This window comes from Schistocerca serialis, chromosome 4 (assembly GCF_023864345.2).
Source record: "Schistocerca serialis cubense isolate TAMUIC-IGC-003099 chromosome 4, iqSchSeri2.2, whole genome shotgun sequence".
Classification (NCBI taxonomy): Eukaryota; Metazoa; Arthropoda; class Insecta; order Orthoptera; family Acrididae; genus Schistocerca; species Schistocerca serialis.
Genome location: NC_064641.1, coordinates 482,359,519 through 482,379,843, shown reverse-complemented (window position 1 = coordinate 482,379,843; position 20,325 = coordinate 482,359,519). Strand labels below are relative to the sequence as shown.

Below are 20,325 nucleotides of genomic sequence, written 5' to 3'. Positions count from 1 at the left end.
GTCTAATGTGAGTCGACCTTTACACAAAATGTGGGTTCTTCCTGTCTTTTAGATATTTAGCTTCTTTTGTGAAAGAACATTCTATGGAAAAATATATAAGTCGCCATGAAACATCTATGGTGTCCACGAAAACAAAGTTAAATAATGAAATAAAGATGAAGTATCAAATAGTCTACTGTTAACATGATGATAGCGAGCGATAACATCGTCCCCCTGTACTAACTTCAGAACTTTCTTCCCGAGAAACTTTGATTTTTGCGTTCTATCCCGTTCTGATCCATCAAATGTGAATCAACGATGGTGAATAAACCTAAATATGGCAGTTTCAGATGCATTATTAACTTTGACAGTGTTGCGATTTAATTGTCTGTGAGATTTTTAGAGATACTGCTGAACTGCTCTGAACGCTGTAGTAAACAGTGTCAGTGTGTGTATTTACACGATGTCAGGTATAGGGGGTAGTAAATCAACTGATCCGGACAGTACGTATGATGTATTTATGCTCAGTTGTATTGTTGAAATTATGTTGCTTGATGTTTGATGAAAGAAATAATAGTACATTTACGTTACTCCCGATTGTTTTCCAAGCTGATATCCTACGAACACGCATGAGGATAGTAGGAAATGTAGTTACATTATGGGAAATACGCTGTGCAATTTGGAATAGAATTTTTAACCCAGGAAGAAAGTTTTCGTTTGTGTAAGATTCTCACGTTGTCAACTTAATGATGTTACTAGAGCTCTCTTGTGACTTTACTTCCATTTTCCTTGTTTCACGTGTTGTGATTACGGCATATTGTTAGCGTCTTTGTCACAGCCGCGAGTCGTTATAGTTGCCAGGAAATATTTTGCACAGTTAAAACAGTTACAAAATGATGTAGATGGTAGTGCCAGTGCCGTTGAGAAGGAAATTCAGAAAAATAAAAAAAAATAAAAAACTGTCGGAAAAAAGTGAAACCAAATGTGCAAATTTTGGAATGTAACAGATCTTGTCTTCCTCACATTTTTGCTGAAAAGTAATTGAAGATTTACTCAAAGAACGTGGAACGAATTTATTAATTTTGGTACATTATATTTTGATACAAAATGTATTGCACTACTATATCGTTGTTTTCAGGAAATTGTTTAGACATGTCCAAACAATTTCAAATAGTATTTGGAAACACTTTTTACACTCTAGAGACAAAATAATGAGACAATTTAAGGAACTTGTTTACTGGTGTACGTCTAACGAATTAAATAGGAATATTTAATTAAACAAAAATTATTGTACAGTGATATTAACTGTAACAGATAATATTCCAGTAAAAGATCACAGCTGTCAGGAATTCTGGTACAGACATTACACTTGATTTTTCTCTCGTGAAACACAGAATTCCAAGATATATGTGTGATTGACACGTTCCAGAAACGTGGAAATTTAGAGAGTATATGAAGTAGCCCTACACCCATTACCACCTTGCTCAGATGTACTCATTCATTTTCTTAGTAAAAAATAAGCTAAGTTCCTTCCGTGAAGTAATAACAGGTGAAAATTTAGCACTGATGTTCGCACTTCACTATTGCTTGCCATGATGGGATGCAGGATGTGCACTAGAGTAATTAATAAATCACTATTAACACTGCAGTGCCTTATGCAGCCACCTTTCATATTTTATTATATGTGATGTGCAATACAATCAGCTAGATGGCCATGCGTTTAATCAGAAAATATTTGAGAGCTAAAATAAATAAAAAAAAAAAAAACATAATGGTAAAACAATGGGAATTTAGATTTAAGTTTATTTAGATTTTTTTTGCATGGAATCATCAATATGCTGGCTTTTGCAAATGTCAAGTAGTTACAAACGAAAAATACATTTAGATCTTAGTCTTACAGGTAGTAATTAAACACTAAATTGATGTTTGTCAAAATACATTACATCTTACACATATTAATGCAGCTAATTATTTTTTATACATTATTTTACAGCTCTCAAACTTGTTCTTTTAGTTTGGATTTGAATTGCCTTTTTACTAGCTACTGTTTTTCATGGACTCTGGCAGTTTATTATACCATATCAGTCCATTAGTATATGGGCTCTGGTCCGTCATTTTTAATCTTGTTCTTTGTCGGTAGTAATTCTCTTTGGCCCTGGTGTTGTGGTCATGTATATCACAACATTTAGTTTCTGTGCTTTTCTGTGAGACAAAAAAGTAATTAATGTATAAAGATACAGAGTATATGGTAAAGTACTTGAGTTGACTGAAAACATCACGGCAAGAGTCTTTATAGCCTAGTCTATGTGTAATCCTTAACTCTATTTATTGTAGCAATAGTGCTCTGTTTAGGTGAATGTCTGCAGCACAACCCCATGTTTCTATACAGTAGCTAAGATGGGGATAGATTGTCCCATATTACACAGCTTTAAGTGTGTGGGTGGACACCATTCCAGACAGTTGGCTAAGAAGATGCAGTGCATTGCTGACTTTTTTACACACAGCATTAATGTGGGTAACCCACGTAGGTTTGAGTACAGATGGACCACTAGAAATTTACACTCATTTGCTTCCTCTGCCACTATGCCGCATACCTCATTTACGCTTGAGTGTGCGAGCTGCCAGTTGTAAATATTAGCATCTGGGATTTAATTACATTGGCCTTTAATCCTTGTGCATGAAAATATGAACTTAATTCTAGTATTCCATTACTTGCTGAAAATTTCAGTTCCTCACAATCTTTACCATGAAATAAAACTGAGGTGTCATCAGCATAATTTACAATATGCATGTTAATGGGGTCCAAGAATTGAGCCTTGGGGACTCCTGTGTCACTGTTTCACTTGTGGATTTTAAAGTTAAGATCTTATTGTCAATTTAATGTGGAAGTTTGCTTCATTGTTTTCAATTCACCGGATAGGTGACTCGCCTGCAGTTTTTTTTAAGGGCAGCTCATGGTTTACTGAGTCAAAAGCTTTGCTCAGGTCAAGAAATATTCAGACTGTGTGCATACCCCATTCTATATTGCTATATACTTCATGAAAGAAACTGGTAACAGCAGCGGCCATACTTAGGTCTTTCCCAAACCCGTGCTGCGGTTGGGTAAGCATTTTGTCTCTTGAGAAAAATGTTGATAGTTGTGATAGGATAACTGTTTCAAATATTTTACTGAAGGTAGGGATTAGTGATATTGGTCTATAATTTGAAACTACTTCTTTACTTCCCTTCTTTTGGATTGGCTGAATTACTCTTATTTTTAAGGCATTTGGGTAAATGTTTTCATTAATACTACAATTGATAAGATAGGTAGGCTAAAGGGGTTTAGTTATTTCATTGGCACATTTCTTTAACACCACACTTGAGATACCATCCCATCCAGATGAATGCTTGTTCTTTAGCTTTTGTATTGTGTTAAATATTTCGTGTTAACTCACCTCCATAAATTCTAGCTCTATTCTGTGGTGGGGTTAGTCAACGTTTCAAGCAGTAGTGCACTTTTAACTGGTATAACTTACAAAAAGAAGATTGCAGTCTTTTGTTAAATTAACATGTCTTTTGTGCACCCTCTGGAAAAGGAACTATTGATGTTGTTGGAGGTCTGCTGAAACAACGTGTGGCCACGTATGAAAGCTTGACAGAATTATCATATTTTGTACAAATAGATAATTGGTCAAGTTAATGTAATAGCAGTTACGACATAGGAGGTAAAAAGGCCATGCTGAGAAGTTACAACAATATTGGAGTGATATCAGATATTTTATTTAGTTTTCTTTGCATGGAGTCACCAGTGTGATGGCTTTCGTAAATGTCAACTACGTGTGTGTGTACTCTTGCTAGAAAAAGAACTAGCGCTGGAAAGCTGGTGTGAATCCTGTTCCCTGTTCCTTGTTTTTGTGCTCCAAGCACTGATACTCTATAGCATTATCTTATTTTTATTTATTCTTTACCCATGGACTCTATGTGATAATTTTCAGTTGAAAGTGTAGGGTGTTTCATATGCTTTTGCATGTTTAGGAAATGTACAATAAAAAAAAGGAATAAATTTTACAGGTGCGTAAGCGTTTATTACATATTTTCTGTTACAGCTTAATAACTGATATTTAATAATCATTCACCCGTATATACATTTTCCTAAAATACATTTTCAAATGATATGTAATTAATGTAATTCCGTTACTTCCTTAATTGATTGTGCTGGCTTATTAAAAACCTTTGTGCCTGTTTCATTGGGAGCACTCATTGTCAGTTTGAGATTGTGCTGTTTTGTGTAATAATTATCCCTTCCTATTGTTGCATGGGCATGTATGTCTTTATTTAGGATGTGTTATCACTTACTCTCACTGATATAACATTGTGACATACACACACGTTCATTGACACAAGCAAGCACACCTCACACACAACAACCATCTATGGCAGGTTATTATACCGTATCAGCCCATTGATGTATGGGTTCCAGTGTGTCATTTTTGATGTAGTTCCTTGCCTGAAGCAGCTATCTTTGGACCTGTTGTCGTGCTCTACTTGTGAGAGTACCTCTGTCAATTGCAGATGGATAGCGAGCAGCTCGCGACCGTTTAAATCAGGGATCCCCAAACTATATTGGACAAGTGACCCCTTTTCCAAAATGAACTGTTACCTCAGACCCCCATGGCCATATTACCTACTTTTAAGATCAACACCCTTATTCATAATGGTCCGCTAACTTAAAACAGCTGCTACAGTGTTATTTTTCATTCTGACTTAAGTCAATAGAAGAAGACAGAGTGAGAATTAGCAATGCTTTAAGTTTTAAATAAGAACTTGTGTTACTTTAATAGGGGTTGATTTTTAGACCTTGTCGACCCCCAAAATCAGTTTTCGTTTATGTCGACCCATGTTGTTGTTGTGGTCTTCAGTCCTGAGACTGGTTTGATGCAGCTCTCCATGCTACTCTATCCTGTGCAAGCTTTTTCATCTCCCAGTACCTACTGCAACCTACATCCTTCTGAATCTGCTTAGTGTATTCATCTCTTGGTCTCCCTTTACGATTTTTACCCTCCACGCTGCCCTCCAATACTAAATTGGTGATCCCTTGATGCCTCAGAACATGTCCCACCAACCGATCCCTTCTTCTGGTCAAGTTGTGCCACAAACTTCTCTTCTCCCCAATCCTATTCAATACTTCCTCATTAGTTATGTGATCTACCCATCTAATCTTCAGCATTCTTCTGTAGCACCACATTTCAAAAGCTTCTATTCTCTTCTTGTCCAAACTATTTATCGTCCATGTTTCACTTCCATACATGGCTACACTCCATACGAATACTTTCAGAAATGACTTCCTGACACTTAAATCAATACTGGATGTTAACAAATTTCTCTTCTTCAGAAACGCTTTCCTTGCCATTGCCAGCCTACATTTTATATCCTCTCTACTTCGACCATCATCAGTTATTTTGCTCCCCAAATAGCAAAACTCCTTTACTACTTTAAGTGCCTCATTTCCTAATCTAATTCCCTCAGCATCACCCGACTTAATTAGACTACATTCCATTACCCTTGTTTTGCTTTTGTTGATGTTCATCTTATATCCTCCTTTCAAGACACTGTCCATTCCATTCAACTGCTCTTCCAAGTCCTTTGCTGTCTCTGACAGAATTACAATGTCATCGGCGAACCTCAAAGTTTTTATTTCTTCTCCATGAATTTTAATACCTACTCCGAATTTTTCTTTTGTTTCCTTTACTGCTTGCTCAATATACACATTGAACAACATCGGGGAGAGGCTACAACCCTGTCTTACTCCCTTCCCAACCACTGCTTCCCTTTCATGTCCCTCGATCCTTATAACTGCCATCTGGTTTCTGTACAAATTGTAAATAGCCTTTCGCTCCCTGTATTTTACCCCTGCCACCTTTAGAATTTGAAAGAGAGTATTCCAGTCAACATTGTCAAAAGCTTTCTCTAAGTCTACAAATGCTAGAAACGTAGGTTTGCCTTTCCTTAATCTTTCTTCTAAGATAAGTCGTAAGGTCAGAATTGCTTCACGTGTTCCAGTGTTTCTACGGAATCCAAACTGATCTTCCCCGAGGTTGGCTTCTACTAGTTTTTCCATTCGTCTGTAAAGAATTCGTGTTAGTATTTTGCAGCTGTGACTTATTAAGCTGATAGTTCGGTAATTTTCACATCTGTCAACACCTGCTTTCTTTGGGATTGGAATTATTATATTCTTCTTGAAGTCTGAGGGTATTTCGCCTGTTTCATACATCTTGCTCACCAGATGGTAAAGTTTTGTCAGGACTGGCTCTCCCACGGCCGTCAGTAGTTCTAATGGAATATTGTCTACTCCGCGGGCCTTGTTTCGACTTAGGTCTTTCAGTGCTCTGTCAAACTCTTCACACAGTATCATATCTCCCATTTCATCTTCATCTACATCCTCTTCCATTTCCATAATATTGTCCTCAAGTACATCGCCCTTGTATAGACCCTCTATATACTCCTTCCCCCTTTCTGCTTTCCCTTCTTTGCTTAGAACTGGGTTTCCATCTGAGCTCTTGATATTCATACAAGTCGTTCTCTTATCTCCAAAGGTCTCTTTAATTTTCCTGTAGGCGGTATCTATCTTACCCCTAGTGAGATAGGCCTCTACATCCTTACATTTGTCCTCTAGCCATCCCTGCTTAGCCATTTTGCACTTCCTGTCGATCTCATTTTTGAGACGTTTGTATTCCTTTTTGCCTGTTTCACTTACTGCATTTTTATATTTCCTCCTTTCACCAATTAAATTCAATATTTCTTCTGTTACCCAAGGATTTCTACTAGCCCTCGTCTTTTTACCTACTTGATCCTCTGCTGCCTTCACTACTTCATCCCTCAAAGCTACCCATTCTTCTTCTACTGTATTTATTTCCCCCATTCCTGTCAATTGCTCCCTTATGCTCTCCCTGAATCTCTGTACAACCTCCGGTTCTTTTAGTTTATCCAGGTCCCATCTCCTTAAATTCCCACCTTTTTGCAGCTTCTTCAGTTTTAATCTGCAGGTCATAACCAATAGATTGTGGTCAGAGTCCACATCTGCCCCTGGAAATGTCTTACAATTTAAAACCTGGTTCCTAAATCTCTGTCTTACCATTATATAATCTATCTGATACCTTTTAGTATCTCCAGGGTTCTTCCATGTATACAACCTTCTTTCATGATTCTTAAACCAAGTGTTAGTTATGATTATGTTGTGCTCTGTGCAAAATTCTACCAGGCGGCTTCCTCTTTCATTTCTGTCCCCCAATCCATATTCACCTACTATGTTTCCTTCTCTCCCTTTTCCTACACTCGAATTCCAGTCACCCATGACTATTAAATTTTCGTCTCCCTTCACAATCTGAATAATTTCTTTTATTTCATCATACATTTCTTCAATTTCTTCGTCATCTGCAGAGCTAGTTGGCATATAAACTTGTACTACTGTAGTAGGTGTGGGCTTCGTATCTATCTTGGCCACAATAATGCGTTCACTATGCTGTTTGTAGTAGCTTACCCGCATTCCTATTTTCCTATTCATTATTAAACCTACTCCTGCATTACCCCTATTTGATTTTGTGTTTATAACCCTGTAGTCACCTGACCAGAAGTCTTGTTCCTCCTGCCACCGAACTTCACTAATTCTCACTATATCTAACTTCAACCTATCCATTTCCCTTTTTAAATTTTCTAACCTACCTGCCCGATTAAGGGATCTGACATTCCACGCTCCGATCCGTAGAACGCCGGTTTTCTTTCTCCTGATAACGACATCCTCTTGAGTAGTCCCCGCCCGGAGATATAGGAAGCCTATATCAACCACTTTGGGAAGCCCTGGTTTAAATGGTATCGGTATCTGCACACTCTCAGCCACCACCATCCTGCAGAAAAACGTGGCGTTCTGAATACCATCGTCCATCATGCTAAAGTCATCTCAGATGCAGAAAGTCTGCCACTAGAACTGAGCCACCTCCGAAAAGTCTTCCGGGGAAACGAGTACAGCCACGGACAGGTGTCACAAGCTATATCTGGTGTGACTTGCAAGAAACACACCAATAGAGAAGAGAACACCACTGAAGAAGAAAGCAAGAAACTTGTGTTTTTGGCTTTCTGTGGTACAGTGTCGGGAAAGATTAGCCAACTACTGATAACATTTCATCGGTGTTCAGGCCCCCAGCTAAAATTCGTCAGCTCATGAGGCTTGTGAAGGACAATCTAGGACTTAAAATGCCTGGAGTGTACAAGATACCATGTCAGTGTGGCTGTTACTACGTCGGCCAAACAGTACGCACGGTGGAGCAACGCTGGACAGAACGCTATCCAGAAAAATCAGCCGTGGCAGATAACGCCTTAGAAAATGGGACACCGAATTCTATTCGATGAAACATCTGTCATTATGAAGATGAAGGGATTTTGAAGGGATTTTGGAATAGTGTCATAAGAGAAGCTATTAAATAAAAACCTCTGAAAACACCATCAACAAGGACGGAAGTTTGCAGCTCAGCACAGCCTGGGACCCGGCTATCGCGATGTAAAAATGGGCGCGACGGACGCGGAATGAAAACATTATTATGTATGGCGAGGAAGAGAGCACCAGTGACGTCACAGCCTGCAGTGCGGCTATATAACAATGCGGCCACGTTGACACAGCAGTCAGTCCTACCACTTGACAATGACCGGGGAGAGCTCGGTCAAAAGCTCGTGGGATTTTAACCACCCGACGCGGCTGGAAGCCCGAGAAAATTTTATTGATGGCATGAGAATATTTCACTCCAGTAGTAAAAGGAAACCAACTGTACAACCGCAAAAAGTAGGAGTTGGAGATGGGAAAAAATGGAATATAAGACAGTACAAAAAACTCCATCCTAAAATAAATGTTATCGACAAAACATTTTCAGCGTATGACGTATTTCATTTCACTTGGCCTGTGTAGCTGAATGAAGCCCTCGATACCAAAAAATGAAAACACACAACTCCAAAATGCAGTATCGCAAATTTCACTTGACCTGTTTAGATCAAACAAAGCCATTAGAGCCCAAGCATGCCAAAAATCCCGGTACCACATATTTCATATACCTTACATAGATCAAAGCCAACAACTCCCAAATCCCAAGTACAAGTTGATAACTGAAAATCCACAGATTCCCTTGATCAGTTAAAATACAAACAAAACACCAAGATGAACAAACCGAAAATAATGCACTAATGACTAAATAAAACAAAAAAATACTTAACAACAAATCGAATTAGGCTGGCAGCCACCGCCGCCACCACCACCACCACCACCACCACCACCACCACCACCACCACCACCACCACCACCAAAAACGAAACAAAGTCCTTCAAAAAGCCAAACCTCCCATTGACCATCCCCAGCCCAATCAGTACCACCTCCAAACAAAACATCCACAAGAAATAGAAAGAAAAATTAGGAACATTCATATGTAAAAACCAGCCCTCAGAAAACAAAACAACTCCTTAAATGCAACCCCCTCCAAGTAAGCTACCCCACTATCTCAGAGACTGCACGAACCACCCCCCCCAAACCCAATCCACTCAGCTCACAACCCTTGGCCGTACTCATCTAACTGAGACTGCAGATTTGAAGTGCACTTCTTCCCCCTGTATTGTATTTGTACGCACCCTAGTGTCATAATTCTTAAACGCAATGCTATGATTCACTACCAAATGATTGAAACTGCTTTTCGCCAGTGAAAGATGAAAAAAAGCATCCGGTGTTAGAGTACTCCCCTCTATATATTCTTCATCAACCCAACAAGTACCCTCTCAGTTTGATTCTGCAACACCTGAAAAACACGATCCGAATATCCCTGAAATAATACCCTCCCCCACTTCCATAAACCAACATGAGAACTACCCCTCCCGTGCTTCCATTCCACAGATTGCGACTCGTCGATCTATGCTACCACCCCAGCATACCCCACCCCAATTCGCCGTATACTTTACTTATTCAGTACACACTTCCCTACAAAAAGAAAATGCTTCCAACACACTTTTCTCACTCCCTTCTGTCTCATGTGCACAAAAATGTGAAGATGAATGGTAACAAAAATAATATGTAAGAGAACACTCTCCCTGGTGGTCAGCCTTGATCTCCCTAGTGCGTTACCTTGTCAGATAGATCGTCAAATGTTGTCATGAGATTTCCACATGTACAGGTCTGTGATGTGAGAAGCTGTGACTTCAGCCAACTTCGTATTGTCATTTCACACGTGATGCGGCAATAAACGTATGTAAGCAGAACAGACAGATGAGGGATCACCCTAGCGAGCTGCAAATGGGGAAATCCATTGAGATAAGCAACTTTGACGAAGGGCAGATTATCGTTATGCAGAGCCTGTGAACGAGTATCTGGAAATGGTGAAACTGGTCGAATGTTCATCTGCTACTGTTGTGGCATCTACGGAAAGAAGTAGGAGGACAGTGAAACTACCACTAGGTGCTAAATGGTTGGACGTCCATGACTCTTCACAGAATATGGGGTTTGGAGGCATGTTTGCTCTGTAAAGTAGGATAGATGGTGATCTGTGGTACCTCTGCCAAAAGAGCACAATGCTGGTGCTCACTCAAGTGTTTCAGAGCACACTGTTCGTTGCACATTGTTGAACATGGAGCTCCGCACCAGGCCGCCAATGTGTGTTCATGTGTTGACACAATGACATTGACAATTATGATTGCAATGAGCGTAGGACCATCAGGATTTGGCCATCGATCAATGGAAACGTGTCGGTTCTTCGGATGAATCACATTTTTGCTACACTAGGTCAGCGGTTGTCTCCATGAATGCTGTCATTGAGTTGAATGGTGGCTCGAAATGTGCAGCAGACCACAAACACAAGCTAGTAGGAGCAGTGTTATTCGGTGGGAGACATTGTCGTGCACACGCGTGGGATCTGTGGTAATAATCGAAGAGTCTGACAGCTGCAAGCCACCTGCTTCCATTAGTGCTTGATGTCTTTCCCAATGGTGATGTCATCTTTTAGCAGTATAATTGTTCATGTCTCGAAGTCAGAACCATTCTACAGTGGTTTGAGGAGCATTATAGTGAACTCACTTTGATATCTCGTTGACTAAACCCGCCTGATGTAAATGCTACGGGTCCCATCTGGGTTGCTATCGTACGCCATCACAGCATACTCAAATCAGCAGCCCAGTCTTTACATTAATTACATGACCTGTGTGTAGAGATCTTGTGCCACATATGTTCGCAACAAACTGTTGGAGACCTGATACACAGAATCAGTGATATAGTTTGTTCCAAAGACAGACAAACAAGCTATTAAGCAGGTGGTCATAATGTTTTGGCTCATCGGTGTGTACTTTATGGAAGAAACTTATAACAGTAGTATTATACTGAGGCCGTTTCCTAAAGCTGTGTTGTTCTTTGTTAAGGATTTTGTGTCTTGTGCAAGTTAAGATAGGGTAACTGTTTCAAATATTTTACTGCACATGGTGGTTAGTGGCATTGGTCTATAATCTGAAACTACTTCCTTACTTTTGTCATGGACTGGCGGACTTGCACTTGAATATATATTTTCTCTAATAGTGCAATTAATAAGATAGATAAGGGGTTTAGTGATTGTACTGGCTCATTTACGAGGTCTGTTCACAAAATTCTGAAACATTTGTAATTTTACGCCAATGGTGTGTTGGAGCAAAATTCGGTTGGAATCCCTGCATATGCCTGTGTTTAATGTGTAAATGTTGGGGGGCTTCATTGTAGTTTTTCTGTTAGTTGTTGCTCAGTGCTGTATTGAGTAGAACATTCTGTGGCACAGTTTGTGAATTTTGAGATGGCAGAGTTAGAGGAGCAATGCGTCAACATTAAATTTTGTGTGAAACTTGAGAAAACCTTTACAGAGACATACCAAATGATGCATTAAGCCTACGGTGATGAGTGCTTAAGCTGTACTCGGTGTTAGGAATAGTTCACTAGATTTCGAAATGGCCAGACAGAAGTTAAAGATGACCCTCGTTCAGGATGCCTTTTGACGTCTACCAGTGACTCTTTTCAGGAATGTCAATGACGTTGTGCATGCCGATCGAAGACTGACTGTCCGAGGGATTCCAGAAGAATGTAACATTTCAGTTGGATCAAGTCATGGAATGCTGACACAGCATATTGGAATGCATTGTGTTGCTACCTGGTTCATCCCACACCTCATGAATCGAGACCAGAAAGATCTTTGCCTCACTACCTCTGCAGAGCTTTTGGATTCTGCAAATGAGAATGAGATGTTGCTTAAGAGAGTCATAACTGGTGATGAGATGTGGGTCTACGGTTGTGATGTTGAGATCATGGTTCGATCTTCATCAGGTAAAATGTCAAAGGCATACTGATAGTTTTCTTTGACTTTAAAGTATTAGTTCATCATGAAATTATGCCACAGGGACAAACAGTTGATCAGTGATACTGTTGGGATGTGTTACAACACCTGTGAGAAAATGTGAGAAGAAAATGGCCTGACATCTGGTGAGACGATTCATGGCTCTTGCAACACGATAACGCATATTCACCTCTGTTGGTGCGTGACTATTGCACAAAAACGAAATCACTGTGCTGCCTCATCCTCCATATTCTCCAGCCCGGCCCCTGCGGACTCTCTTTTATTTCCAAAGTTTGAAAGCTCCATTGAAAGGATGATGATTTGCAATGATAGATGAGATAAAAGAAAATTCCCTGATGGCACTTCGTGCGATCCAGCAAGAGGTGCGCCAAGACTGCTTCTGGAAGTGAAAATGACGTTGGGAGTGGTGTAATAATTGTGGATGAGAGTAGTTTGAAAAAGACCATGCACAGTAAGTAAAAGGTAAGTGTAGAAAAATTTTGTGGACAAAGTCTTGGAATGTTTTGAACAGGCCTTTGAACATCCCATCTAAATCAGAGATATTTCATGTTGACTCACCTCCACAAATTTGAGCCCTACAGTGTGTGTGATGATATTTGGTGTCTCATCCTGTAGTGTTATAATGGGGGCTGATTGGTCAAAAGAAGAGATAAGATTGCTAACTGAAAACATTAAATTTTGTGTTTGGATCTTTCACTAAGTGGCCTTCATGTCTAATGCTGTCTGGTACACTTTGTATCTGGTTTGTGGTTACAGGATATTTATTGATTAATCTCCAGGATGCCTTACCTGTGTTGGCTGAATGCTCTATTGCATCATTGTTTATCTGTTTCCTCAGGTATAAAAATTCTGCTGTAAAGGTCTTTTAGGTGTGATTTCCTTAAACATACATAGTTTTGTTGGTTTATTTAAATGGTCATCATATATATTCTGCCTTAATTACACTAGGTGGAAGTTTTAGTGTAGCATTACTTCCAGTATGACAGTTTGTTAGTAACCTTGTTATTTCTTTGAAAGGGCTGCAGTAGTCAAATGTTTCGTCATGGTTCTATAAAATTCCTCCCAGTTTGCCTTCTGATCATTTAGCTAGGTAAATGGTGTAAAACCACCCCGTTCCTAGCTTAGTTTTGAAGATGCTGTTATTAACGCCACTCAGAATCCGCTTCTCCTCAATTATTTTAGTTGCTTCTGGTACAACAGCTTTATGAACTGACAGTAGTCGTCTGAGTAATGCAAAATCAACACTTAAACAGTTACCATTATCTTTTACATCTCTGTTGGCTAGTGCATAATCTGTTTTATTGGAGCTTAATTCTATTACCCTAGTGTCAGAGCTTACTCTATTTGTGAGATGAAGTTAACTGTGTTACTGAAAAATAGGGCAGTGTGTGTCATAGACATGGTACAGGATTTGGGGTGGACATCATTAAAACAAAAGTGTTTCTCATGGAGGCAGGATCTTCTCACGAAGTTTGTCACCAATTTTCTCCTCCGAATGTAAGAATATTTTGTTGACATCGACTTACATAGAAATAAAATAAGGGAAATCAGAGCTCGCACAGAAAGATGTAGGTGTTTGTTTTTTCTGTGCACTCTTAGAGAGTGAAATACTAGAGAAATATTATGAAGGTGGTTCGAAGAATTCTGTCAGGCACGTACGTGTGATCTGCAGAGTAGTGATGTAGATGTATATGTCAGTTTCATGTTAGTTGTACTACAGGGGCTTGCATCAATATTTAGGTCTCCAACCATACTATTTTCGGTGGGATCTGTTTGCTTAATTGACGTGTTAAGTTTATCAAGATTGTATAACGCTTCAGTATTTGGTGAATGGTACATTCCAATAACTTTAAGTTCAGTTTATCCATCTGTAAGAGTGTTTATGTGGATCACAACACCAGCCATTTCAATTGTTCCTTGTTTTAGAATATTGTTAGAGAAATGAGATTCTTTTGTTGTAATAGGTACATTAACAGATGTTGCCACACAACCCACTTTGTGCTGTTGCCTGCTGTAACTATCTGCTATTGTATAACCATATAATCTGTGATAGTCAATTTCATTAACTTTCAACGTGGCTGTGTGCGTAGTGAGCACGGGACCCCGAGCTAATGTGGCCTTCCTTCCTTTCCGGGCTGCATACCTTCCCTTTCCGCATCCTTCCCCATACCCATCTTTGCCCCCCCCCCCCCCTCCCCGCCCCCTCCCCCGTCACCTCTGGCTCTTTCCTTCCCTTTCTCCCCCTCTGGGAGTATGGTTTGTGCCTACGTCCGAAGACGAGCGCTTGTAAATGTACCGTATTCTTCGCCTTCCTTGCTTGTATGTCTTCATCCTTCCTTTGTCCTTCTCTTTTCCTTACCTCTTCTCTTTACCCTTTTCTCCGCTGCGGCGTTTGAGACCTCTCTTCTTTCCTTTCCCTTTCTCTTTCTTCCTCCCTGTGCGTGTCTGAAGGCCGACCCAAGCACTTCCATGCGTAGCCGGTGACGGGGTAATGCGTAATTCCCCGCCCCGGGTAGACAGGTAGGACACGTACGTACCCCCTGGTAACGGCCAGGCCCAGGGAGGGGTGATTACCCGAGCTGATACCTTCCGAAAGTTCCGATTGGTCCCTCCGTCCGTTTGTCGGGAGGTGTGAACAATCACCTAAGGCAGGAGTGCCCTCAGAGAGGGCCCCCACAAGGGAGGAGCGCGCCATCGGAGACGCCGGTAATCATGGGGGATTCTTCCGCAATGGTTTCCTCACCTTCCACTATGTCTGCTCACAAACGTAAGTTCACTGAGTCTCAGCCACAGTCAGTTCTTCCATCGTTGCCACAGTTCCTTGTTGTTTCTCGGTCTGACGAAGGTCACGACTTCTCCATGGTCAACCCTTTCATTATTCAGAAAGGTGTCGACGCAATTGCAGGTCCTGTAAAGTCTTGTTCCAGATTACGGAATGGCACCCTGTTGTTAGAAACAGTCAGTGCCCTCCAGGCACAAAAATTGCTGCGTACCTCACTACTACACACCTTCCCTGTCTGGGTGGAACTGCACCGTACTTTAAATTCCTCGCGCGGAGTCGTTTATACACGCTCCCTCGATGGATTGTCTGACGAAGAAATTCAGCACTACCTGTCTGACCAGGGCGTAACGGCTGTTCATAGGGTTATGAAAAGGGTTGACACGAACATCATTCCAACCCGCACTGTCTTCTTGACATTTGACAAAGTTCAACTCCCATCGAAAATCAAAGCAGGCTATGAGATAATTTCCGTTCGCCCTTACGTCCCAAACCCTACGCGTTGCTATCGGTGTCAGCGGTTCAATCACACCAGCCAGTCCTGTTCCAATCCGGCCAAATGTGTTACATGTGGCAAGGATGCCCATGAGGGTGCTTGTCCACCTCCATCTCCTCGCTGCATCAACTGTATGGGTGACCACACTGCTTCCTCTCGAGATTGTCCCGTTTTTAAGGACAAAAAGCTCATCCAGGAAATTAGAGTAAAGGAAAAGGTGTCGACCTTTGCTGCTCGAAAATTATTCACCAGTCGACAGCCCACCGTGCCTCAGAAAGGAAAATACAGCACTGTCCTTGCTTCTCCTCGGCCAACAAATGAGGCAGCCACGCAGACTTGCGACCTCACCTTTAGTGCCATGGTCGTCAGATCGGCCAGCGCAAAGATCGCCAGTTCAACCTCACCACTTTCGCCTGCCCACTCTCTGGCTCACCCTTCGTCGAGTTCTGCTAAATCTCGAGCCCAAAAGTCAGACACCTAGACTTCGAAAAAAGAGCATACTCGTGAAGAGTTTTTACGTACGGCAACTTCCCAACCATCGGTTCCTCCTTCCTCTAAACATCATACTTCTAAGAAGGCTACAAAGAAACCCAGTTCCTCTCCTTCTCCGCCAAGGCATGTCCCATCTACAGCACCACCTGGCGGAAATCGCCCTCGGTCGTCTTCTGTGTTGCCGAGGCGCACTGCTGGCGGCCGATCAACCGGCCGATCGCTGGTGGCAGGAGCTGCTCCTGACCAACCTATGGATCAGGATCTTCTGCCTTCGACTGAATGCCATTCCATTCTGTCGGTCGCAAGCTCAGAGCAGTCGTTGAGTTGACAGCGACCTTGGTCACATTCCTCCATTTTCTGTTCACCCTATGTCCATTATCCACTGGAATATCTGCGGTATTCGAGCCAATCAGGATGAATTGTCGATCCTCTTACGATCCTACTCGCCGGTCATCTTCTGTCTTCAGGAAACAAAGCTGCATCCCCATGACCGCTTTGTTCTCCCTCATTTTCAGTCCGTCCGATATGATTTCCCCTCTGTTGAAGGCACTCCAGCGCATGGAGGACTCATGATTCTTCTCCATGAAACTCTCCATTATCACCCAATCCATTTAAACACTTCCTTCCAAGCTGTTGCCGTCCGTCTTTCCCTTTCCGGATACACTTCTCTCTTTGTACTGTATACATTCCATCGTCCACACCAATGGCACGAGCTGATCTCCTTCATCTTCTTGATCAGCTTCCACCCCCATATTTGCTGGTTGGGGACTTCAATGCCCACCACCCGCTTTGGGTATCTCCACATCCTTGTCCACGTGGCTCTCTATTGCTAGATGTCTTCCACCAAGCAGATCTAGTTTGCCTCAACACTGGGCTCCCCACATTTTTGGCTGCCTCCACGACAAATTTATCTCATTTGGACCTTGCGGTCGGTACTGTTCCGCTAGCTCGGCGCTTCGAATGGTTCGCCCTTGATGATACACACTCGAGTGACCACTTTCCATGTGTCCTTAGACTGCAGCCTCAACTGCCCTACATGCGCCCGCGACGCTGGAAGTTTGCCCAAGCCGATTGGACACTTTTTTCGTCTCTAGCGACATTCGATGACCGTCACTTTCCCAGCGTCGATGATGAGGTCACACACATTACCGACATTATTCTTACAGCTGCGGAACATTCAATACCACGCACCTCCGAATTGCCCCGGTGCCCCCAGTTCCTTGGTGGAACGAGGCATGCCGTGATGCAATACGTGAGCGGCGACGTGCTCTCCGCGTTTTCCGCCACCATCCTACTTTGGCCAACTGTATCCGCTATAAGCAGTTCCGAGCGCGATGCCGTCGTGTCATCCGCGATAGCAAGAAGGCAAGCTGGAAATTCTTTATTAGCTCATTTAACACCTTCACTCCCTCCTCGGAAGTTTGGAGTCGGCTTCAACGGTTCTCAGGCGCGCCTAGTTTCTCCCCGGTCTCTGGGCTCACTGTCGCGCATAACACATTAGTGGACCCCGTCGCAATTTCTGACTCGTTGGGTCAGCACTTTGCTGAGATTTAGAGCTCTTCAAATTATCCGCCAGCGTTTCTCCCGAAGAAATGTGCAGCGGAAGTGCGACCTCTTGCTTTCTCCTCTCAAAATCGCGAAAGCTACAATACTGTTTTCTCCTTGCGGGAACTCCAACATGCACTGTCTTCTTCTCGCTCCTCCGCCCCAGGACCGGATGGTATCCATGTCCAAATGTTGCTGCATTTATCAACCCATAGTCTGCGTTACCTCCTTCGCCTTTATAATCGAATTTAGACCGTCAGTACTTTTCCCAGACAATGGCGGGAAGCTATCGTCGTTCCTGTTCCGAAACCTGGAAAGGACAAACATCTCTCCTCTAGCTATCGCCCCATTTCTCTCACAAGTAGTGTCTGTAAGGTTTTGGAGCGTATGGTGAATTACCGTTTAGCGTGGTGGCTGGAATCCCACAGTCTTTTAACACCTGCCCAATGCGGATTCCGAAAGCATCGTTCTGCAGTTGACCAACTTGTTGCTCCCTCCACTTATATCATGAACAATTTTCTCCGGAAACGCCAAACAGTAGCAATATTTTTTGATCTGGAGAGAGCATACGATACCTGTTGGAGGACAGGCATCCTCCGCACACTGTTCTCTTGGGGCTTTCGAGGTCGGCTGCCCATTTTTCTTCGCGAATTTATGGCAGAGCGCACATTTAGGGTGCGGGTGAAGACTACTCTCTCCCGTACTTTCTCCTAAGAAAACGGGGTACCCCAGGGCTCCGTGCTGAGTGTTGTACTGTTTGCCATTGCCATAAATCCAATTATGGATTGTCTCCTTCCTGATGTCTCGAGCTCCCTCTTTGTGGACGATTTTGCAATCTACTACAGCTCTCAACGGACCAGCCTTCTTGAACGACGTCTTCAAGGATGTCTCGATCGCCTCCACTCTTGGAGCATCGAAACCGGCTTCCGTTTTTCTCCCAGTAAGACCGTTTGTGTTAATTTTTGGCGACGTAAGGAGTTTCTTCTGCCCTCCTTACATCTAGGTCCTGTCAACCTTCCATTTTCAGACGTCGCTAAATTCTTGAGTCTTATGTTTGACAGAAAACTGTGCTGGTCCTCCCATGTTTCCTATCTTTCGGCTCGCTGTCTGCGATCCCTCAACACCCTCCGTGTCCTGAATGGTACCTCCTGGGGAGCGGACGGAGTGGTCCTTCTCCACCTCTATCGCACCTTAGTGCGCTCGAAATTGGACTATGGAAGCATAGTCTACTCCTCTGCTCGGCCGTCTATTCTTCGGCGTCTCGACTCTATCCACCATCGTGGATTACGTTTAGTGTCTGGAGCTTTTTACACCAGCCCTGTGGAAAGCCTTTATGCTGAGACTGCTGAACCTCCGCTGTCCAATCGGCGAGCAGTCCTTCTGAGTCATTATGCTAGCCATCTGTCTTCCATGCCTGCTAATCCAGCCCATAACATTTTTTTCGACACCTCCTTTGATGTAGGTTATGCAGGCCGCCCCTCCTCTCTACTACCACCGGGAGTCCGCTTCCGTCCACTGCTCCATTCTCTTTCCTTCCGCTTTCCTAAAACCTTCTTGACAACTTGGGGTACAGCACCGCCTTGGCTCCATCCCCGGATCTGCCTGCTCCGTGACCTTTGTCGATTTCCCAAGGATGGTACCCCTTCACTTGTTTACCATCGGGCATTTGCTGCTCTATGTGCACAAATGACGGGCGCCACATTTATTTACACCGACGGCTCGAAAACATCGTTAGGTGTAGGGAGTGCCTATATTGTTGGCGACACCCCAAATCACTTTTGGCTTCCCGACCAGTGTTCGGTTTATACTGCGGAGCTTTACGCTGTTCTCCAGGCTGTCCACTACATCCGCCGCCATCAGCGGATACAGTACGTTATCTGCTCAGATTCTCTCAGCTCTCTTCTCAGTCTCCAAGCTCTTTATCCTGGCTCCCGGGACACGTTGGTATCTGTGGAAAGAGGCGGCCGATATTGCAGCCAAGGCTGCAGTCTCTCTTCCTCGGCCAGCTATTCAATCGATTCCCTTCGCCGATCTACGGAGCGTTCTATGTCGACGTGTTGTTCATTTATGGCACACGCATTGGTCGACACTTACCCATAATAAATTGCGGGACATGAAAGCTCTTCCTTGTGCTTGGACCTCTTCCTCCCGAACGCGTCGTCGGGAGGAGGTAATTTTAACTAGACTCCGGATAGGGCACTGTCTTTTTAGCCATCAACATCTTTTACGCGGCGATCCTCCCCCACTCTGTCCCCACTGCTCTCAGCTGTGGACGATAAGACACCTTTTAATTGAGTGCCCCTATTTTGATCCGTTACGCTCCCGTCTACAGCTTTCGCCTGATATATCGTCGATTTTAGCAGATGACACGCGCTCAGCCGACCGCGTTCTCAAGTTTATTAGTGCCAGTGAAATGACGTCAGTCATTTGAAGCTTTTTTTGAGGACAACCAACCCCTTTCTGTAGTGGATTTTTAAGCCTTCCTTCTGCTTTTAGTTTCTCCAATTTTATGACTTTCGTTCCCATTGCTGCTGGTTTTCAATTTCGGCTTTTTACTGTTTCCTAAGTCACGGACTGGGCGCTAATGGCCATAGAAGTTTTGCGCCCTAAAAAAAAAAAAAACTTTCAACCCATATTCTGCTTTTACTAATACATGTGGTTAATGC

The 20,325-nt window shown here is 42.7% G+C and overlaps 1 protein-coding gene across 1 annotated transcript in view; it reads left to right on the top strand.

Annotated features, from left to right (window-relative positions):
• The first annotated feature begins 334 nt into the window (after nucleotides 1-334).
• Nucleotides 335-20,325, top strand: part of LOC126475171 (protein lifeguard 1-like) — an 80,775-nt gene continuing 60,784 nt past the window's right edge. Inside the window, exon 1 of the mRNA XM_050102800.1 lies at nucleotides 335-482. Coding sequence (XP_049958757.1) covers nucleotides 443-482 — 40 coding nt within the window. The 5' untranslated portion in view covers nucleotides 335-442. The remainder of the gene's footprint in view (nucleotides 483-20,325) is intronic.